Consider the following 24,207-nt stretch of genomic DNA (forward strand, 5'->3'; position numbering starts at 1 on the left):
ATTTAGATTAAAAATAAAATATTTACGTTTAAAAAATATTTTACTGACGTCATTATTGCATGCGAAATATGTATAAAGTATTTGTTTTTCATTTTGCTTTTATCCCTCTACTGTGAGATAATCATACATACCTTTGAAATTTTTTAATATGGTAAAAAATTTAAGTGTAATCAATTTCAAAGTCGTTAAATTATTTAACTGATTTGATTAGATTTTTATCTAACGACTTTTAGTTATTAATTTCACATGAAGTTGAATGTATCTGAATTTTCACCTTTTAATATACATAAAATCGTAAATATTTTATCTAAATTTAAAATTAAAGAATATCATTTCTAAATAAAAACTCTTTTCTGGTATATTTAGATATGTATCCTTTTAATTTTATGTAGATAGCAACGTTTTTTTTTTCCTTTGAATCTAAGGGTAAATTTTTGTTGTTGTCTATAGTATCTTTTAATTCGACAAGATAAGGACTACTAAATATTAATGAGTAATATAGTTTAATATTATTTTAGATTGCAACTGGGGCTTGAAGAAGATGATAGATTTGCCTGTTTTTTAAAGAGTTATATCAGGTTTAAACTTAGCTAAGAATTAGAATGAGGTTTAATAATCATATAATGTGAGTGGGTGAGTGTGTGAGTTGTGTAACGGCAAAAAAAAAAAAATACCAATAAATAATTTCTTAGTTAATAATCATGCACTCATCATACTTACAACATTAACACCACACTAAGCATGATATGACTTTAATTTCTTTCATATCGTAATTTGGGATAATTAAACTTTAATTTGGAGAAAAATACCAATAAATAATTAATAAGCTTAGTATAACATCATCACTCATAATTCTATTCTATATATATATATGTATACATGGCCTCCTTAGCTAGCTTACCATATGTATATTTCTAGATATACAAACAACCACTGCACCCTTATATACTTATTTAATTTTGAGAATGAGGTTGAAAGGTGCAATGAGAACTATTAGGGTTTGTTGGTCCATATGGTTAGGTTATTTGATAGTATTATTATCATTATTAATAGGAGGAAGTAGAAGTGTTAGACTTAGAGAGTATAAGTTTGAAGTGGGATACATGAAGAAGAAGCCAGATTGCATTGAGAATAGTTATGTTATGGGAATCAATGGCCATTTTCCAGGTCCAACCATTAGAGCTCATGTTGGTGACACTCTTCATATTTCACTCTTTAATAATATTTCTACCAATGAACCCACTTCTATTCATTGGCATGGAATTTCACAGGTTCAATTCCTTTCACATCTTCATTTCATTATCATCTTTTCACATTTTCTTCCACTAATTTTTTTTTCTTTAGTAATACTAAGAAGAAGAAAAAAAGTCAGAAATGATCTTAATTAACATTTAAACTAAATTTTGACTAATTTTTTTTGTTGCTAAATATTTTTGTATTAAATATGATATTTTTTTGTGCACCAATCAATTTTTTTTTGAATTTTTTTCTTTTACTATATAAGATATGATACTATTTGAATATCTAAATATATGATATCTATAAATACCAAAGTCAATCTAGTTAGAAGTGATGAAAAATAAGAGTTTGAGAATTAGAATAGAAAAAATATATTGAATGAGCTCAAAGGTTACAATTTATAAAACAAGTGTTATATATTAACTAACACAAAATTTGAGAGTTTAATCTAGTAGTTGTTGGAATAATATATATGATTTTTTTAATTTAATTGTTAAATGAATTTATGTAAAAAATTCATGATTTTTTTTATTTTTTATTTTCAAAGATGTAACTAGTATTTTTTCATATATAATAAGAAGAATATGGTAATTGAGTACTTGGTTCCAATTAATTAATGGTATATATTATTTTCAAATTAAAATAATTTTTTTGTCTTGGTGTTTCAGTATGGAACACCTTGGGCAGATGGAACTGCTTCAATTTCACAGTGTGCAATAAACCCAGGAGAAACTTTCCATTATAGATTCACTGTTGATAAGGTAATTAATTATATACATTATTATTTAATTAATTATTTGGCTATATAACATAATTAAGCATATTAATTGATTAATTAATATATGGTGAAGGCTGGTACATACTTCTACCATGGACACTATGGATTGCAAAGATCAGCAGGGTTATATGGTTCTCTAATTGTGGATTTGGCATTGGGACAAAAAGAACCATTTCATTATCATTCTGAATTCAACCTTTTGCTTAGTGATTGGTGGCACAATACTTCTTTTCATCAAGAACTTTCCCTCTCTTCCAAACCATTTCAATGGATTGGAGAACCCCAGGTATATATATATTTTATAATATACTTATATTTATACAAATTTAACCAAACAAATACATATCTAGATGATATGTTGTTAATTGTCTTTTTATTATTATTATTATTATTATTAATTTGAAATTTAAAGTACACTCCAACATGTGACATGCATTGTGACATAGGAATAAAGATAAAAAAAAATGGAATATTTTGAAAGGACGGATTCAAATGCATTGCAAATCAAAATCTAACACGAGATCTGCTTAAAGGTGTAGTTAGGAATACTAACATGAAGAATAAAAGCATAAATGTTCTTTGTCATATATAGTACAATTTAAAGAATATTTAGAGTAAAGTATATTTTGTCTTTGAAATTTTTGTCAAAAATTTTAAAAATATTCTGAATTTTATATTGTTTTAATTTTATCCTAAAAAATATTCCTACTAAATAATTTTTCAAGAATCTTAAAACTAAGTATTATTACTAAATTGATTCTAAACTTCTTAAAAATTTAGCTACTAGAAATATAATTGATATAAATAAAAAATTTTTGGAACAAAATTAAAATAATTTAAAAAGTATTTCTAAGACTTTTAACAAATTTTAAGAATAAAAAATAGAGAAAATGTCACTCCCCTCCCCTGCGAGATGCTAAAATAGTAAAATGTCACTCCCCTCCCCTCTATTTTATAAATGTACATTTTCCTCCCTTTTAACTTTTAAAAAATCTCCTCTTTAATCCATTTTAAATTTTTTGTGTTAATAATGTTAACTTTATCCATTTTTTATGAAAATAAAATAAATTATTTTTTAAAAAAATATCCATTAACAAAAATTTTATTTTTTATCATTAAATTTTGCTTACCAAAATATCCTTTAATAAATTATTCTTTTATTAATTAAATTGTATTTTTAACGAAATATTTTGAAAAAAATTAATAATTAAATTATTTTTTTCTAAGATACCTATTTTTCAATAATTTTTTAATTATTAAATTATGATTTTACTAAAATTTTTGTTAACAATTATTTTTATATTTACTATTAATTTTTTATATTAATATATATTATTTTAATATTAAATAAAAAAATCTTACCACTGGTAATATGTATAACAATTAATATTTATTGATATTGAAAAATAATCTTACTAAAATTTTTTATTTAATGTTAAAATAATATATAGATATCGAAAAATTAATAGTAAAATATAAATAAATTGTTAACAAAAATTTTGGTAAAATTATAATTTAATAATTAAAAAAATATTAAAGGGTATTTAAAAAAATAACATAATTATTAAATTTTTTAAAAATACAATTTAATCAATAAAAAAATAATTTATTAAAGAATATTTTATTAAGCAAAATTTAATAATAAAAAATAAAATTTTTGCTAATGAATATTTTTTTTAAATTTTTTTTTTAAAAATGGATAAAGTTAACATTAGTTAACACAAAAAGTCTAAAATGGATTAAAAATGAAGTTTTTTAAAAGTTAGAAGGGAGGGAAATATACATTTATAAAATAGAGGGGAGGGGAGTGTCATTTTAGCATCTCACAGGGGAGGGGAGTGGAATTTTCTCTAAAAAATATACTTTATCCGAATATTTACAGATCAAATATTCTTAAACCATTTTTCATATTATTAATGTGCTAAAAATCCATATAAATGTGCTAGCAACTACTATCCTATATATCTAAGCAGATTTAAAACCTACTATCTCGCGAAAGTGGTATGAGATATTTTTTAAGTTGTGCATTTTAAAATTAATTGCTTTTGATATAATGTAATAACTAATAATATATAATTAGATGTATATGTTAAACATACAATTTTATTCTCTGAGTCTATGAAAATTAAATTTAAAAAATTATTATTATTATTATTATTATTATTATTATTATTATTATTATTATTATTATTATTATTATTATTATTGATGTTGTTGTTAATAAGTTAATGCTAATAACTAATAACATTATTTCGCTATTATTGTTTCAGTCTTTGTTGATTAATGGGAGAGGACAATATAATTGTTCCATGGCAGCTAATACTATGAATAATAATGCGACGTTACCCCAATGCAAATTTAGAACAAGTGATGAAGAGTGTGCTCCACAGATTCTCCATGTTCATCCAAACAAGACCTACAGAATCAGAATTGCTAGCACCACTTCCTTATCTTCTCTCAATTTCGCCATTTCAGTAAGTTCGTTACTATATTGATTATTATATAAGTTCCAATTTAGTTAAGAGTTTAACATTGATGCACTGAATACAACCGTCTAATTATATCTACTCTTTTAAATGACTATTTACGCGTTTAATCTAAAATATAGTGTAATTAGATGCACGTTTAAAATTTTTTTACACTTCACACTATATCAAAAATATTTTTTTTAATTAATTAATAATTTAAGTATGTCTCATTGAAAAGGCATAATGGTGGATTTTAATAAGTTTATATAAGAATGATGCTGAATTCCACCTAGTACCACGAATTTTAAGTCTTTATATGATGCAGTATGAATTAAAGGAAGAATAATTAGGGTCTAGTTGAAAAAGGTACATATATATAATAAAGCACAAAAGGTCAAGAAAGAATGAAGAGAAGCTATGGCATAGGAAAATGATAGATCAATATTTATGTATACCCATTTTAATGAATTAAAAAAAAAAGAAAACTTCAATTGGGTGTGCTAATAAGTTAAATCAAACATGTTTTTTCAAGTAGAATTAAATATGGATTTGTTAGTATAGTGATCCATATAGTAATACTCTTTGGTGATTAGTGGAAGTAGGGCTTTTTAATAATTAAATTATTAGTGTTAATTAGTTTAGAAAAGGCTTTGGATTTGAGCAAGTTGAATTGGTCATAACCTAATGTATTTTTAGTCGAGTATAAATAAATAAATAACTTAATATAACAATATTGAATAAATATAAAAGTTAATTTTTAGTTAGTTAACTTTAGTTATTGTTTTATTGCAAAATTATTTTTTTTAACTCTAATATAATGTTTGAGTTAAGATTTTAGATTTAAAGTTTAAAAATTATGATAAAAAATTTTAAATAAAAAATTAATTAATATTGACTAAAAAAATTAGCTTTTTAATTTAACTTTGTAATATAAGTCAATATAGTATTAGAGATAACATATGTTTATTTAACTTAATCTTTTTAAAGCAAGTCTCCAAATCATAGAACATGTACTCAATTTCTCATTTCTTAATTATATATTTGTCCTAATTATTATTTCTTCTTCAATTTGTGCATAATTATTGTAGAATCACAAAATGGTGGTGGTGGAAGCTGATGGGAACTATGTTGATCCCTTTGAAGTTGATGACATAGACATATACTCAGGAGAGAGCTATTCAATCCTCATAACCACAAATCAAAACCCTAACAACAATTATTGGATCTCAATTGGTGTTAGAGGAAGAAAACCTAACACCCCACAAGCCCTAACAATCCTAAACTACAAAAAAGCATCTATTTCTTCCTCTAATATTATTATCCCTAATTCTCCACCACCAATCACACCCCAATGGAATGATTTTAACCGTAGCAAGGCCTTCACTAACAAAATCCATGCCCTAATGGGTTCCCCTAAGCCTCCAACTCACTATGATCATAGGCTTCTACTTCTCAACACACAAAACCTAATTGATGGCTACACTAAATGGGCAATTAACAACATTTCCCTAGTGTTGCCACAAACTCCTTACTTGGGTTCCATTAAATTCAAGATAAATGCTGCGTTCGATCGTAGACACCCGTCTGAGAATTTTTCTAATGGTTATGATATTTTTAGCCCGCCGATAAACCCTAATGCAAATTTTGGAAATAGGGTTTATATGTTTAATATGAACCAAGTTGTTGATGTGATACTCCAAAATGCAAATGTGTTATCCGGAAAGAACAGTGATATTCACCCTTGGCACTTGCATGGACATGATTTTTGGGTATTAGGGTATGGAGATGGAAAATTCAAACAAGGTTATGATGAGAAAAAGTTTAACCTAAAAAATCCGCCGCTAAAAAACACGGCGGCCGTCTTCCCTTATGGGTGGACTGCTTTGAGGTTTAGGGCAAATAACCCCGGAGTTTGGTTCTTCCATTGCCACATTGAAGCTCATTTGCATATGGGAATGGGTGTGATCTTTGCTGAGGGCGTTCAACTTGTGAAGGGCATACCTAAGCAAGCTCTAGCATGTGGCCTTACTAAGAAGATAATAATGTCCTTCAACACAACTAATAATTAGTTTGAACCTAGGCACTCTAATTGTATATGCCCTAGCCCTAATTAATTTCTTGTTAATCTTATTGTTACAATATATAAATACTATATCAATATACTAGCACTAATGTTTCAATTTCTATGATATTTCGGTTGGAATCATTTCACATTATAGTTTTACCTTCATCAAGAAATCAACCTTTTAAGGATCACACTAAGTTCAAATTTTATTAGAATTACTATTCTAAAAATTAAAGACGTAAACTAATTTAATCTTTAATAGGTGTTGAATTAATGTACGTATTATTAGAATTGTTAGCAATAAAGTTTTTGTAATTTTTATAAGCCTTTGCTTTTAATTCAAATGAGAAAAAGTATAATGGGCCTAGCCCAATTATCAGCAATATAGTAGAAGCAGTATATATAGATTATGGGGTCAGGCCCAGTTGGAATTAAAATAAAAAGAAATAGTATACATTTATAGAGTTTGGAGTTTGGACTTGTGATGAAATTAGCATGCATGACCGAAAAAACAATAAAATTGTTAAAAATAAAAATTAATTAATATGTAAAAAACTCAATAACCAAATTAATTGTTATCTCGTTACTCTTACCAACCTCTTCTTATTAAGCATATATAAGAAAATGTTAAAAAGTTGTTGTTTGTGTTTCTACTTTGGGAATAGGGTGGTGGACTACCTCGTACTAGGGTAGTAATCTAATCTATGTTGTGTTTTATACCTGCAATTTTGTACGCCTGGGATTTTTGTGACAAAATCACAAAATATGTTGAGCAATGCTATGGTGAATACGGGTGTATATGGTCTGGTTCGATCGGTCTGAACCTAAATATTTTAGGAGTTAAATTTAGTGTAATTTTATCAGATTTATGATCGGATAAGAATCTCAAAATTCAGTCATTATTTAAAATCAGGTTTGGGTTAAAATAAATTCGGCTTCACACGACCGATGTGTATCTTAAGGGAACTAAAAAAAATATATGTTTTAAATTAATTCCAATATTATGTTATATTAATTATAAGTTTATTGTTTTATATTTAATCACAGTTGTTGTTGAATTAAAAAATAAATCCAAGAAGCATCAAATTAGAATTTATGAACAAATTCAAATTCAAATATGGATATCAACTTTTCGATAACAAGTTTTTTCTTTATAAATAAGTGCATCATAAATAAATTTTTTTATAAATTATTGTTAAAGTTTTAAAGATCTAGTTTTCACTCAATTTGGACCCGATATAATTGTGATTCGAAAATATTTATATTTCATTGAGTTTAAGACAAAGTTAGGATCTAAAAAAGAGACCCAATATATATTTAAAATTGAGTCTAAATTAGGACATATCCCATTTTATCCAATCCATATATACTCCTAATGATAAAGAGTGATATTGAGTAAAGAATAAAAATTATACTTTTTTTAAATAAAAAAAATTATGAAATAGAGATATCATGTGGAATACATACTTCTTTAAAAGATTAGTTTTCAATCTCCATTCTTTATCCAATTTTATTTTTCATCAAAGAAATCCTCCTAAATACAGTCACCAAAAACAAAGAAATTAACATATTAAATATGATATACTAAATTTGGAATCATCGTATCAAATAATTAATAAAAAACGGTGCACATATACAATAATCAGTCCACTGTATATTAAGCCCAACATGAAATTCCAATTGTCATGAAAATAAAGTATATAAAAATATTTAAGTAAGTGTTAGGAGTTCAAATTTTATTTTATATATATAGAAAATTATTGATTAACAATAAATTTTCAAATAGAATTTAATACTACAGCAGATTAATCATTGACCTGTCAGGTTGAGTGATGTGGTGAAAAATCAATATATATATTCACTAAGATTTCTTTTTTTGGTTGTGCATCTCAATCTAAAACCTAAAACACTAAAACATTCAAAAAAAAAAAAAGATCTAGCACCTAAAATGTCCTAAAAGAACTTGTATCCTTTCATCTTTTCTTGCTTGCCCCAATCCTCTTCTCCTTCACACATGGTGGGTCCAATTTTATTTGTTTATATATAATCCCATTGCCCCTACAATTAAGGTAACCCATCTTAGGTCTCAGCAGTTTCTAGACAATTCGTTACCCTTCATCTTCAAATGTAGCTATCATTTATGTATCTGTGGTTTTACTTTATCCATAGTTTTAAGGTCTTTTCATAAGGTAATGTCTGTGTATGTATGTAACCTTTATTGTTTATTTTATTTCATAGGTTTTGAATGGTTCAAATATATCCTTAAAAGTGCATCACATAATTTGTTGAATTCTATTTGTTTTTACTTGACATCAAGTTACATGCAATGTTCATAAAAAGTAGTTCAATATTTTATGGAGTGTGTGTCCTATGCTTTTTAAATGCTTATGGGCCTAATGGGTTTACAACCCCCCACTACTCATAATGGGCCCATTATGGGACCACTTCATTTATCAATAGAATAGCAAGATATAATGGGCCCACATGACAAATGAGCCCGTTGACCACTAAGGTCCAAAAACCTAGATAATGACTTTTTGAGGGTTGACCAAAATGAAAATTTATATTTTGAGGATAATAAAATTTGGGATTTGGAACCATCTTGTCAAATAGTAAGATGATGTATCCGCTTAAATTTACCGTGAATTAAGTTTTGATTTGTCGTGTTGAGAATATTATGGAAACAAAAAATAAATTAAAATTTGATTGTATTTATTATTTAGAGTGTAAAAGACAATAACTAAATTATTAATGAGAAAATAAGTAATTTCATATTTAATTAAAAGAAGTTATTCAGATAAAGACGTTTAAAACGTCTTTTTTTAAAGATATTTTTCAGTAATTAAAATTTAACATATATAATCGATTAAATCATATTATTTTTGTCAAAATTAGGTTAGACAAATTGATTTAAGCAAAAAAATAGTGAATCAAATCTTGAACTGGTCTAAATTAATATTATTATTTTTTTTAATAACTATAATACCCTTATTATAGAGAATGATTAAAATACTCTTATTATTATATATATATATATATATATATATATATATATATTTTAAAAATTCTAAATCCTAACCCTACGATAGAAAAATAAAAGACTAAAATTTAGAATTTTCAAAATTAATATATATAATAGAAGTATTTTAGTCATTTTTTATAATAGGATATTGTAGTTATTTTCTATAAAAAATAATATTAATTTAGACCAGTTCAAGATTTAATTCACCATTTTTCCGTCAAATCAATTTGTCTAGCCTAATTTTAACAAAAATAACACGATTTAATCAATTATATGTGTTAAATTTTAATTATTAAAAACATCTTTATAAAAAAAGTTTTCGACGTCTTTATCTGAGTGACTCCCTTAATTAAATACAGATATACACATAAGATGATAATATAATTTAAAATATTTTTTAATTAATCGTCTAAATTTATATTTTATTCTCTAAAATATAACACACACTTTAGAAGATCTAATACTAAAATTAATATAAAACTGACTATTTTCTGTTCAATAAAGCTAGAATAAGATTATTAAAATCAAAAGAAAAAATTGAAAAGAGATACATGTCTTCAATGATATAAACAATAAGTCATATTTCAGTATTTGGAGTACATGAAATTAACCTAGGATACAGGGCTTTGTCAAAAAATCTTTAAGGCAATAAGAGAGAAAAGTATCACTTGATTGAAATTTTATTTGCAGTATATAAGCTAATTATTGTAACATGATATAATTCACTATGAATCTCTCTCTCACTTGGTGGCTTGAGCAATTATGCTACTCAATGAACTAGCCTCCTCTTTAGCAGCTTCCAATAATTCCTCCTGCAAAAATCATATACTATAAGATCAGTATTTTATCAGTATTTCCATTCATATTATTATAATTAAATAAATAAAAGTTTAATTATTCTATTAATCTTTATAATTTTTTTAAATTTTTAATTAAATTTTTATATTTTTTAATTGAATTCATACACTACTTTTAATTTTATAATTAGGTCCTTTTCATATAAAAAAGTATTTAAAATTAACAAAATATTTCTTTTAAAATACATGCAGTCAAAGATCTAGTTAAGTTTTTAATTATGAATACCTTCACTTTGTAAAAAATATTCAGTTAATTCTAATATTTTTTATACTACGAAAGATCTAATTATAAAATTAAAACAGTGTAGAGACCTAATTAAAAAATATATATATATATAAAAATTTAATTAAAAATTTGATAAAATTTTAGGGACTAATAGAATAATTAAACCATAAATAAATAAATACCTGTGCAGCTATGAGTCTGAGTGTAGTTCTCTTGCTAGTTTCTTGCATCTCTCCAGCAAGCAAAATTTCATCCAAAATAAAATATGCCTGCTTAAGATCAACCTTACACAGATTAGCCTTTTAATTAATGATTGAAGCTTAATTAGTTCAATATGATCACAATAGATTATTTGATTTGTTTTCTTTGAAATTTCTTTAGTAATCAATGACAGAAATACATAAATACTAAGATATAAAGGTATATCATCCAGAAGACACATACAAAAATAAACAAAATGTCTTTATTTTAAAATAAAATTATTTGTCTAATAATTTTTATCTTATTTCTTTTTTTTTTTGGTCTTAAAACACTTATTAAACAATACCTATAAAATACTTAAATGTAATTTGACCATTTACATGATTATATGAAAATGTATATTTCACATTCTAGTTTAGTAAAGAAAACTAGAGATAATAATGTTTATGAGAAACAATGAATTACCTTATGGAAGTTAAAGATCAAATCCAATTCACAAACCTGATAAAAAAGAAGAAGAAAAAAAAAAGTCTCATTATTTTTTTGGTTCATATAGTTTTATCACATTTGTAATTAGGTCTTTATATATTTTTTTAATTAAATTCTTATATTATTTTTAATTTTATAATTAGATCATTTTTAATGTAAAAATTGTTAGAGTTAATTGAATATTTTTTCACAAATTAAAAATATTTATTAAATGGATTATACTACGTGTACACCAAATCAGCTACCAAAATCAGCCACCAGCATAAAATACACGCAAGAATATAAATATACATTGAAAATAAATTAAATCACACATGTATTTATACACAATACGTTGGTGACTGATTTTAGTATACGAATAGCATTTTTGTTATTAAATTCTTATTTTATTTTTATTTGTTATCTCATCTTTTTCTTTTAGAAACAAAATTTTTTATACTTATCTTTTTCTAAATGTTATGTTTATTTTTTTTAACAAAATTATTTAGAAATTCTAGTTGTTTTAACTTATTTTAAAATTCAAAATCAGTTTAGTAATTAGTATAAATAGATAGTATTATTTTTCCATAATACAATAACAATACACAATAAAAATTCCTCTTTTTTTTAATTCTTTTACAATTTTATTAATATTCGTAATTAAAAATCTAATTAAATATAATATTATGTTAATTTTAACAATTTTATATAAAAAAACTTAATTATAAAATTAAAAATAATTTAAGAATTTAATTAAAAAAATATAAAAATTTAACTAAAAATTCGATAAAATTATAAAGATCAACAGAATAATTAAACTTGTATAATTTGTTAAGAAAGTTGAGAATTAAATAACTTTGAAACTCACACTGCCAAAATAGCGATCCAATGTCTCAACATAGTGATGAATAATGGAAAGTGTCTCCAATTCATTGTCATCTTGATCATTGCATATGCAAAAATAAAGGCTAGCATATCTGAATAACCAATTAAACAACATTCAAAATCAACTGAAACAATATTTCAAAAAAAATCTCAAAATTAGAAATAAATTTTAGTGTTATTTGAATATTCTCAGTCACACCTTTTATAAACAACTTTAAATCCCCTCCATTCTACGAAATTGCACAGTTTCGGACCTCGTGAGAGAATCTCACTGCTTAACTCTCGAATTACCTTCAAAAAAAAAAAAAACACTTTCAAGAATTTAAATTTGTAATTGAGAAGAGAAATTTTAATATTCAATGTAAACTTATATGTCACAATTTTAATTTACCACAATTTAAACTCTAATTCCCAAATGATGATACAGTTCAAGATCAAATAACTTGAATAAACAAACAAAAAAATGTGACCCTCTTCTATAAAATATATAATATATTCTAATAATGAATTAAAATGTAAAATTTTGTATGCAATTAAGTAGACAAATACCTTGGATCTTTCTTTTTGAGAGTATGGAGAATACCATTTTGTAAGCCTTACTTTTCCTTGTCTACTTATGAGAAGCACAAAGTGAATCTGAAAAAAAAAATTACAAAAAATAAAAGAAATCAAACCCTTGTTATGAGAAATGGATATTAAGATTAATTTAAAAATATAATAAAAATTGAAAAACATGTACCATGACGTTTAATTGTTTGATTTGGTTTTAGTTATGGTGAAAGGGATAGTGGTGTTGTTTTTTCAGATCTATGAGAACTGAAACTTTTGGAGTTTTGGTTAATTTCAATGGTCAAACAAAAACTTCAGTTTCATTGAATTTCGCACAAACACAACAAACACAACCATTTGTGTGACTGTTCTAACTTCTTTTTTTCTTTTTAAGTAGCCACCGTAATTTATCATTTAAATTAAAGTAACAATTAACTAAATAATATAACGAAAATCAGGGTAAATGACACACACACACATATATATATATATATATATATATATATATATATATGGAAATATTTGGTAACCAAAGAAAATCAGCCAAAAACAGTTATAACTTGTTTTATTTAGTATTTATTAATTATTACAATAATTAATAAATGCTAAATAAAACAAATTCTGACTGTTTTTTTTTATCTACCTAATATTACTCATAAATTATATGGAGGGAAAAATCTCCCTTGTCCATGTCTTAATTAATAGATTGTGGCAGGATGATTAAGACAACAATGTGGCAGATTTTCGTGTTATCTAATCGTTTATTTTGTCTTTTTTTTTTTATTTTATATAGATCTTACTTCATTGCTATTATTTCCACTCTAATTTGTCTCTTACTTATAATTTTTAAAATTTATTTTTTAATTATATATATATATATATCCCCACTTTGCAAGTATAAATTGTATTATTATTATTTGTCACCAAAAAAAAATTGTATTATTATTTTTAAAGAGAATAGATTTTATAATTTTCGCTCTCCTACTAAATCGTTACACTCTAGTAATTTTTTGAAAAACTAATTTCTAGATAAATTTTTGTAGAGTATATGAATTTAAATATGGGTCTAAAATCTAAATCCCACTGTCCTATAGCAGCACTTATTGAGCAATTTAATATACTAAATAGAAAATACACCACAGGCATAACAGTTTATTTATGTATAAAACATAAAATCCACTATCATACCTTTAATCATTTATATAAATAAAAGAGGTCTAATATGTAATAAAAATATTGTGCCTTCCAAACAATTTATATACGTTATTTGTCCTACAAAATATTAAATATTGTGAATAAATTATCATATATATATATATTATATTTATATTAATCAAAATAATAAAATATTTTAATCTTTTAATTAGTGCATTAAATTTCTTAACTGTACCCTACATCAATAATTGAATGGAAAGCAAAAACTTGTTATAATTTTCAAGATCATGATATTTCTATATATAAGTGTAATGTTAGAGATGTTATTAAAATAAAAAGACAACACTTGCCATGGAACCACAATTATACAATGTTGCTTATTATTATATGATGATGATTTCAATTATATATATATGATGCATCAAACAAGTTCAATTTGAATGGTGGATGAATATTCTCGGGAAATTTGTTAAGGAAAGATATCAAAATATTATTTCATAAAAGGCAAAATATTTATTTCAAATCATAATACTTAATAATTTTTTATTATGAACAGTATTTGTTATTTATTTCCTTAAATAATTTTTTTTGAAATTTATATAATAAAATATAAAATATTTAGTACAGAACATTAAATAATTTTTTCAACTGATATACATATTCTTGAAATAGAAACAAAGTTAGTATAAGATTTTTAATTTCTTCTTGTTATTTTTATGTCACTGATGAAATATAAAGAAATAAAAAAAATTTGTAGAAATTATTTTATATATTTATTGTTACGCTATATTGTCTTTTCTATTACTATTTTTTTCACATAAATAAATAGTTATTTTAACCTTCAAAAGATTTTGATTTTGCAAAATAGATTCTGGCATTTATTTTTGATAAAATAAACTCCAAATATCTACTTGGTTTGGTAAAATAACCTAATTATTCAGAATAATAAATTAAGAATTAGACTTTTTTTTATCAAATTTAGTATATATTTAAAAATTTATTTTGTCAAAAATAAACAAAAAAATTTATTTATCAAATCAAAATATTTTAAATATCAAAATAATTATTTATTTTTTAACAAATACAGACAAATTCAATTGAAATTGGTTATTGTTACTCCATATTCTTTTTCTATGTTAATATTTTTTTGATTAAAGCATTGTTTTTGTCCCCATCGTTTAGGATAAGTCCTATTTGTATTCCTAACGTTTAAATCGTCCTATTTATATTCATAACGTTTATAAAAGTGATTCAATATTATCCTACTATCAATTATACTAACAAATCAGATTATATTTTTCAATTATCCTTACTTAGATGTATTCATTTTCAATTAGGTCTTACTTGGATGTGTTTGATTTTAATATTATATACACTATTTGTGTTTAGATTCAATTATGTTTCTAGAAAAGTGAATTATGTAAATGTTATAGGAATTAGTTTCAACTTTTGATGAACTATTTTTCGGAGTGGATTATTAATTCTATCATAGACATTTGTATTCTAACTTTAAGAAGAGATTTTTAAAACTCAAACTAAAGCGTTCATGATGTGTAATTGACGGCAGGATAACATTGAATCACTTTTACAAACGTTAGGGACACAAATAGAACGATTTAAACGTTAGAGACACAAATAGAATTTACCCAAAACGTTAGGAACAAAAACGATACTTTACTCTATTTTTTATATATATAAAGCAAAATTCAAACTTTTAACGCTTATTTAAATTGGTTCACTCAACTTAGTTATTATTACTCTATATCCTTGCATAATGGCTATGGACTCCAAATAATTAGTGGTAAGTAGGGGTGGAAACAGGTTAGGTCATATCAGACTTTATTTTTAATAGACTTGACTTGTCATGTAGTCAATTAGTCTAAGTCTGACTTGCAGTTTGCAATAAAATTACATATTCATATTTAATATTTATAAAAAAATTTAATTTTTAAAGTATTTAAAATATATAAAACTATTTATAATTAAATATAATAAATTCAAAATATCTCATAATTTTATTAATAATAAAAAAATTATTTATATATGTAATTATGTATTAACAGGTTCAGGCAGGTCTGATAGGCTAATAAGACTAATTAGTGAGCTTGGGTCTGACCTATTAATATAATAAGACTTTTATAAAAATCTGAGTTTGTGCCTATTTTATAACAGGTAAGGCTAAACACAGGTCAGGTTACAAGCCCTAACAAACTGCTTGGCCTTTTTCCACCCCTAGTGGCAAGAAGCAACAAAATTACTAAGCATAATATTTATCTATTTGTTGCTCTTCTTTTTTAAAGATTAATTAGGGGTGAATACGGGTGGATTAGTTTGGAGTTAAGGTGAAATTAGAATCGAATCAATTGAATTGTAATTGGTTCAGTTTGATTTGAATTTGTATTTTTTTATGTATACGAATCAAACCAAACCGATTAAAAATAAATTGGTTCGGTTCGAATAATTGGGTATCCAATAAAACATAAATTCATAAAAAAAATTAAAAAAATAGAATTTTTATCTTAAAAATTCTATAAGTACAATAAACATGTAACATTAATAGAAATAATCTAGACATATTAAACATTAAATACATTAAAAACTAAACACATTAAAATCTAAACATATTAAATACTAAACACATTAAAATTCAAACATATTAAAAGGCATATATATTTTAAATTTTTATTTTTAATTTAATTAATATATAGTCGAATCTATCAATTGATCTGGTTTCATTCCAAAACTATTATTCGAACCAATTACTAAAGAAAGTTATTAGTTTAGTTCGGATTGACTCCCTCTTAGGTCAATTTAGCATCTTTGATTTTTATTTTGTATATTTTGGCTTATGCCTAGAGAAATATCTAACAAAATAAAAATAATATAAATAAAGTAACTCCCATTATACTAATTTTGGCATTAGAAGACAGATAAAAGTTCGGTGTAATGATAAGAACAATAAAGGATGGAAATTCAACCAATGAAAATTAGCTTGACAAAAATGGGCTAAATTTTATGTGAACTTTATCCACAGGATTGAAGGTTTCAATTTTTTAAAATTATTTTTAAATTAGCTTTTGTGTTGGGAATTTTGTTTATATACTCATAAACATTTCAGTTTCTGTTTTCGATAAAAATGATGAAATAGTGCAATAATATATGTATATTTTTTAATCAATTTAGGTTGGTCGAGTGGCTAGTTTATTTATTTGTTTAAAAAAATATTGGAAGTTCAAATTCTGTCTTATGCACACAGTAATTTATTGACTAATAATAAATTTTTAAATAAAATTCATCTGTGACGAATTAATCTTTAATCTATCGAATTTGAATATCGTAAATAAGTAAAAAATAAATGTATATTTTATATATTATTTTTTATAGAGACATAGAAATGAACTTAAATTTCATGTTTTTAGCATCTAATTTAGAGAATCATTCATTAAACTATATTTATAACTAACATAAAAATTAATGATCATACTCAGCAGTCCTAAAATAAAAAGTAAATACCTGAGAAAATTTTAAATAAATCAATAATTTTTGAATGTCTTGAAAATTGTCCAAAGCAAAACCATCTAGTGGAAGTAAAGGGGAATGGATGGGTTGCATTATTATCTATTAATTTATTATTATAGTTTTTTTTTTTTTAAATAGTTATCCCCACACACAGTGTGTTCCACTGAGTAACCCACTTTATGTTATGTGTGTTTGTGTGCGTTTCATTTTGTTTGGGTGTGTGAACTTCATAATTGGTCAGGTGCCCTTATCAATTATCTGCAAACCGACGAAGCCAAACACGGTCCCCACTCTCACACATTACACACTTTCATAGAAATAATAATTAAATAATTAAATTAAGATTTTAGTTAACTTGTGCTTTATAAAAACATGTATTAATAACATCGAAAAAATAAAAAAAACATATTAACATCATCAGATGAAACTCTTTTGAAGCGAAAGAATTAGTAAAACGGTAAGGTGAATGGTTAATCAATTTTAAACTGAGATAGTGAAAATGATGTACGTTAGGATTTACAGTTATAAATTTTGATTAATCTATTATTTTATAAATCTTTTTATTTAGAAAAATCTCAATTCAATATTATTAAGTATTAAAATAATTGAAAATTTATTTATTAAAACAACAAATTTAATATGCAGTTTAAATAATTTGAATTAGTCAAATAATCACTTCATTTATTTTATTAAATAAATGTTAAAATTTTTAATTTATTCATTGGCTAACGACAATTTTAAATAGAGTTTTAATCCGCGACAATTTAGTTTTGAACTAATCTGAGTTGGGAGATATTTAAGAGGAAAAAAATTAATATATATCTTTCAGAGAAATATTAAACAACTATTAGAATATATTGTTTTTTTATTATCATTTAGTTATTAATTTAATTTTTTTAGTTTAATATTTTAACAATATATTTTATCTTATATTTTTAAATATTAATAACTAACGGATGAAAAAAAAATAAAGTCTGATAGCCTGTCATTCTTCTAATCTTAAAGCAAATATTAATCGAAGTGTAAAAAATAAATAGAATTTAGCTAATATACTTTAAAAACACATGATAAATTTATTATCAATAAAAAATTTTAAATATTTTTATTTAATAAATATAAAACAAATATATAAAAACTTAAAATTTTTATAATTTTAATAAAAAAATTAATTTATAAATTTAATATATACTCTTAGAATACAAGATAGATAAATTCATAAATAAATAATATGAAAAGAGTTACTTGATCTTCATGGCTTCTATGACCATTAATGTGACCGAATATGAACACAAAAAAACAAAGAAATCTAAGGAGAGTTACGTAACTGTTATTAAAGAATGGTACTGATGAATAGAATACTCATAACTTATCCTTTTAAGATTGAATTCAGAAGTGGATGGGATTTACCTACCCTCCACTCCACAACTCTAGCCATTATTTCTCAATTGAGTTTATTTACACATGTTCTTTTTTACTTCCTTTCTTTTTGGAAACAAAAATACCTGGTTTCCTCAGTATCTCACCTTTGGCAATTGTACCTATTTGGACATATAAAAAATAAGTCATTAAATTAACTATAATGTAAATATGTATAAATATAATTATATTATGAATATATTAAAAATTATTCACTAAATTAAATATAAACTACATATTATAATATAAAATATATAAAACAAAATATTTATATATAAAATATTTTTAATATATATTTTGTATATATAAATAATTATTTTAAAGATTAATTTTTTTATATTAGTCATTAAATTAGTTATTTGTATAAATATATATTAAAATATATTTAAAATAAATGAAATAATATATAATAATTAATTTAATAATTATTTTTAGTAGATACATAATATTTTTTATTATATACATAATTTTTTATTTCAAAACGAAAGTATTTTTTTGACCCTCATTCATTTGTATCAAATATTTTCGAAAATTATTTTACGAACAATCTAGAATTAATCTAAGCTTAATCTATTAATTGTGTATGATTTTTTAATTAGTATGTGAGTGCAATTATTAAAATACAAAAAAGAAAATTTCATATTAAAAAAATGTTTCAAGTCTTTTATATATATCGAATATATAAAAAATCTAAAAATATTACCCTAAAAATGATTTTGATTTTATTATTTTAATAAATATCTTTATAAAATACACATTAGTTAAAGCTTTGATTTTATCCAAACATTAAATATATGGATCAAATATTTGTACCTGTATAACATGTGCAGAACACACTAATAACTTAAAATTTTTTAGACGAATAATATGATATGAAAATTAATCTGTCTAATAAAATAAAAATTTAAAAATTTATTTGGTAACTAAAATTTATTAAAAACTAAAACAACTGACTAAAAAATTTTTAAAAATTAATTTAGAGTGACTTATTATTAAAGTTTTAATAAAATAATACTTATAATCTTATAAAATATATAATTCTAAATACTTAAAGTTTTTAAAGTAAAAAAATTGATAAAATAAAAAATAAAAATATAGTTACCTATAAATTTATAAATTTAACACTAATTAATTTTTTAATTTTATTATTTTCTAAACTTTTTTACAAGAATTTTTTCATAAATATATTATTTTAATTTTAATATACTAATTATATAAAATATTTTACTCACTTGTTTAATTATATCTATTCAATCATTATATTATTTTTATTAATATAATATTACATAATTAAATATACATATAAGATGATTTTATTATTTACCTCAAAATTAAATTGTAAATAATCTCTTAATTGAATTACTCCACCCCTCAAATATGGGATATTTTACTCTGCCCTGGAATATGGGATGGTTTTACATTTGAAAATTTTGTTTTTTTATGAACATAATTTTAACCATCCCACCAATGAGTAATGTAATTATATAAAGACCCACCACTTTCACATTCACCAACACTCTTCCTCTTCTTAAGCAAGGCAAATAAATATAAAATAATATAATATAAATACTTAAAAATATTATTATAACAAAGAAGATAATAATGCTCTAAACACCCTGTCTCTTTTCTCTCTCTCTCTCTCTTTCTTCCCACCTTCCCTTTCTCTCTCTTCACTTTCTCTTTCTTATGTGCTCTTCAATCTCTCTCAAATAACCTTCTCTTCTTCCTCCTCCTTCTTCTCCTCCTTCTATTCATTCTTCTTCTTCTATCAATATTGACCTCTTTGCTGACCACTCATCAAGACCCAGTTCTGGATCTTCTGGTAAGCTTCCCCACGTGATTAAAAAAATCAACTTTTTTCACTCTTCAGTTCATTTCTTAAGCTGCTTGGTCAACTTAATTTGTGGGGTTCTGTTTTTTTTTTATTTTTATTTTGTTCCTTTTTTGTGGGGGTTTCAATTTGGGTGTTTCTTCTTCTTGTTTGTTTTGATATGTGGTTTCACTACCCTGTTGATCTGTGAAGTTTTAATCTTTTCATGGCTTTCAGTTGTTAAGTTTTTTTAACTTTTTAATCTTTTTTCATGTGCTCTTAAATCTTAGCTTTTGATGTTATGTATGGTCTTCTGGGTTGTTTTTTAGATCTTGTATTTCTGCATGGACTTGCTATTGTTTTGACGGTGGATTGAATATGGAATCTTCTATTTTATTTGTCCTGAAAAAAATAGTTTGATTGAATTATCATTGGAACCATGTTATGTGTTTATGCTGCATGAGTTTTTAGTATTTAATTTGTTGTTTATTTAGATCTATTCAATCTGGACAGGTCCTGATCTAGTTAGTGTTTTCATGGATTGAAGTTATCATATGAAACCTATGTTATTTTTCTATGATTTTTTTTTCTAGTTTTGTTTTAAATTTAATCCATTTTTTTCTACTTTTTATGACCTATATAAGTATATAATCTTTATCAAATTTTGCTGGATGAGAAGTAAAATCTCTTAATTTGATATGCTCTTGATGTATTCACTTCATGTTGAAACTTTATTTTGTTCTTTGTACTAAATTGATTGTTCTGTTCTTCCTTGTCCTCTTGACAGGTGTGAAGGCATCTATCTAAAGTTCTTGAGAATCTGTTGACCTGAATTTTTGTATAGTTCTGAAGGAGGGGTAAAATTTGGGACGGATTTTTCGTCACAAAAGCTCATAGGTGGAAATTTAGGCCATCTTTGAAGGTATTGACAAGATGATGATGTTTGATGACATGGGGTTTTGTGGAGATTTGGATGTTTTATGCGGTCCCCTCGGCGAATCGGATATGACTGCCAGACAGACTGAGCCTGATGCAGTGGTGGAGGATGATTATAGCGACGAAGAGATCGATGTGGATGAGCTTGAGAGAAGGATGTGGAGGGACAAAATGCGTCTCAAGAGATTGAAAGAGCAAAGCAAGGCTAAAGAAGGCATCGATGCGGCGAAGCAAAGGCAATCCCAAGAACAAGCTAGGAGGAAAAAGATGTCAAGAGCTCAGGATGGGATACTCAAGTATATGCTGAAGATGATGGAGGTTTGCAAGGCTCAGGGATTCGTCTATGGGATTATACCCGAGAAGGGGAAGCCGGTTACTGGGGCGTCCGACAATCTTCGCGAGTGGTGGAAGGATAAGGTCCGGTTTGATCGAAACGGTCCGGCTGCAATAGCCAAGTATCAAGCTGATAATGCTATCCCTGGGAAGAATGATGGATGCAATGCTATTGGTCCAACTCCACACACCTTGCAAGAGTTACAAGACACAACCTTGGGGTCTCTCTTGTCTGCACTTATGCAGCACTGTGATCCTCCTCAGAGGAGGTTCCCTCTAGAGAAGGGTGTTCCTCCGCCTTGGTGGCCGACCGGTAATGAAGAGTGGTGGCCTCAAATTGGTTTGCCTAAAGATCAAGGTCCTCCTCCTTACAAGAAGCCTCATGATCTTAAGAAGGCATGGAAGGTGGGTGTCCTAACTGCAGTTATCAAGCACATGTCTCCTGATATCGCCAAGATTCGCAAGCTCGTGAGGCAGTCCAAATGCCTTCAAGATAAAATGACAGCGAAGGAGAGCGCCACCTGGCTCGCCATCATCAATCAAGAGGAGGCCTTGGCTCGCGAGCTTTATCCTGATTATTGCCCACCTTTGTCTTCTGGTGGGGGAAGTGGATCTTTGGTCATCAATGATTGCACCGAGTATGATGTCGATGGAGCCGAGAATGAGCCTAACTTCGACGTGGAAGACCGGAAACCGGAGAATCTTCATCCGTCTAATCTCGGCATGAGGGGAAGGCTGCAGGTTCAGAAACCTTCTCTTCCAATCAAGGGAGAGGTTGTAACAAACTTGGACTTCATTCGGAAGAGGAAGAGTGACTTTAACTTGATGGTGGATCAGAAAATCTACACATGTGAGCACCCTCAGTGCCCTTACAGCGAAGGCCGGCTCGGCTTCCAAGACCGGTCTTCGAGGGACAACCACCAACTCAACTGTCCATATAGAAACAACTCTGCTGCTGATTTCGCCGGTCCGAATTTCCATGTCAATGAGGTTAAGCCTGTTATATTCCCACAGTCCTTTGTTCAACCAAACACCACAGCTCAGCCTGCTAGTTTGGTTCCTCCAACATTCGACTTAACCGGACTCGGCGTCCCGGAGGACGGCCAGAAAATGATCAGTGACCTCATGTCAATCTATGATGCAAATGTTGTAGGAAACAAGAACACAAGCTCCAATAACTTTGTAGCTGAGAATCAAAATCAAAACATTCCTCAACAATGCATCAATCAACAACAGGAAAGTTTCTTTCCCAATCAAGGAATGGTGATGGAAGGGAACTTCTTTGCAAGGGATGATAATAATCAATTTGACAGGTTCAAAGCCATGAACACACCCTTTGAGACCACCACCACAGCCGCGGCCACCGCCGTCGCTGCCGCCACCAACCCCCCCAATAACAACAACAGCAACTTTAATTTTATGTTTGGATCCCCTTGTGATCTAGGATCATTTGATTTCAAGGAGGATCTACAAGGAGGAATGGGAATGGATTCACTTCACAAACAACCAGATGTTTCAATATGGTACCAGTGAAGAAAAAGAACACAAGTTTCATGGGAACTTTTTGTTGTGTCCTTAAAAAAAAGAAAAGAAAAAGAAAAGAAAAGAAAAGAAGGGTTTGGCACACACACCCCTTTGATCATGTGAACTTCCCTTAACTATCAAAGTTAGTTTTTAAATTACTTTGCATATTTTTATATTCACATGTAATCCTCTTATTATTAGGTCTTCTTTAGAGATATTTTATGTTCTATGGCAGGTCCTCTTCTGGTTTATGTGTTAATAAATCAATCATGGATGTTAATGTCACTATATATATATAATGTAGCCCCTCTTGTGTTTTCACCTTACTATATATATTATTATGTGTAATATTGTGACATAAATAAGATTTTAATTTTAATTCTCTCCTAAGATATTATAAAATATAAATATGTGGCCCCTTTTATGGGAGGAAGGTAAAATTTGGTTGTGGATAGATGCAAAGGTTTGGCCTTATTATTAATATTATTGCAGACTTTATAATATAAATATATTTTCTATGCTTATCTTGTTGTGCATGTGAATGGACCCCATTATCAAGTTGTTTGGCAGATGCAAAGCTAAATTGCCATTTCAATTCCGTGATCAACTTGTATGCCATGAATGAGTGTGTGGGTTGTGGGGTCTTTGTTTTCAAGGCCACGTTGTCTTTGTCTTTTTTAAGTCAATGGTCAAAACCCCAAGGCTGCTTTTTTTACAATTTTGCCCCTGTCTTTTTCTTTATTTGTTGGATTCATT

General features: G+C 26.0%; 3 protein-coding genes across 3 annotated transcripts; 2 read left to right on the top strand and 1 right to left on the bottom strand.

The window, feature by feature from the left end:
- The first annotated feature begins 895 nt into the window (after nt 1–895).
- LOC112702168 (L-ascorbate oxidase) lies at nt 896–6,671 on the top strand. The gene is made up of 5 exons (XM_025753092.3): nt 896–1,271; nt 1,908–2,000; nt 2,091–2,303; nt 4,288–4,491; nt 5,574–6,671. Exons 1-5 carry the CDS (start codon nt 966–968, stop codon nt 6,552–6,554), a joined length of 1,797 nt encoding a protein of 598 aa, XP_025608877.1. The 5' UTR covers nt 896–965; the 3' UTR covers nt 6,555–6,671.
- A 3,641-nt stretch (nt 6,672–10,312) lies between these two features.
- On the bottom strand, nt 10,313–12,951 carry LOC112701030 (AP-1 complex subunit sigma-1). Its single transcript, XM_025751833.3, has 7 exons — nt 12,943–12,951; nt 12,759–12,845; nt 12,409–12,500; nt 12,193–12,301; nt 11,322–11,357; nt 10,838–10,924; nt 10,313–10,384 (listed from the first exon to the last, which is right to left on the bottom strand). The coding sequence occupies exons 1-7, from the start codon at nt 12,949–12,951 to the stop codon at nt 10,313–10,315; spliced, it is 492 nt and encodes a 163-aa protein (XP_025607618.1).
- A 7,409-nt stretch (nt 12,952–20,360) lies between these two features.
- Nucleotides 20,361–23,833, top strand: LOC112702169 (ETHYLENE INSENSITIVE 3-like 1 protein). The gene is made up of 2 exons (XM_025753093.3): nt 20,361–20,670; nt 21,446–23,833. Exon 2 carries the CDS (start codon nt 21,592–21,594, stop codon nt 23,458–23,460), a length of 1,869 nt encoding a protein of 622 aa, XP_025608878.1. The 5' UTR covers nt 20,361–20,670; nt 21,446–21,591; the 3' UTR covers nt 23,461–23,833.
- Nucleotides 23,834–24,207: the final 374 nt, after the last annotated feature.

This window comes from Arachis hypogaea, chromosome 7, assembly GCF_003086295.3.
Source record: "Arachis hypogaea cultivar Tifrunner chromosome 7, arahy.Tifrunner.gnm2.J5K5, whole genome shotgun sequence".
NCBI classification, from domain to species: Eukaryota; Viridiplantae; Streptophyta; class Magnoliopsida; order Fabales; family Fabaceae; genus Arachis; species Arachis hypogaea.

What these genes read in the sequence shown, in the direction of transcription:
- LOC112702168 (XM_025753092.3), top strand. Translation starts at nt 966, where the DNA reads ATGAGGTTGAAAGGTGCAATGAGAACTATTAGGGTTTGTTGGTCCATA. An exon ending in ATTGGCATGGAATTTCACAG is followed by an intron (nt 1,272 to 1,907) that starts GTTCAATTCCTT and finishes TTGGTGTTTCAG; the next exon opens with TATGGAACACCTTGGGCAGA. An exon ending in CTCTCAATTTCGCCATTTCA is followed by an intron (nt 4,492 to 5,573) that starts GTAAGTTCGTTA and finishes TAATTATTGTAG; the next exon opens with AATCACAAAATGGTGGTGGT.
- LOC112701030 (XM_025751833.3), bottom strand. An exon ending in TTTAAAGTTGTTTATAAAAG is followed by an intron (nt 12,302 to 12,408) that starts GTGTGACTGAGA and finishes TTGGTTATTCAG; the next exon opens with ATATGCTAGCCTTTATTTTT. An exon ending in TCAGACTCATAGCTGCACAG is followed by an intron (nt 10,385 to 10,837) that starts GTATTTATTTAT and finishes TGATTTTTGCAG; the next exon opens with GAGGAATTATTGGAAGCTGC.
- LOC112702169 (XM_025753093.3), top strand. Translation starts at nt 21,592, where the DNA reads ATGATGATGTTTGATGACATGGGGTTTTGTGGAGATTTGGATGTTTTA.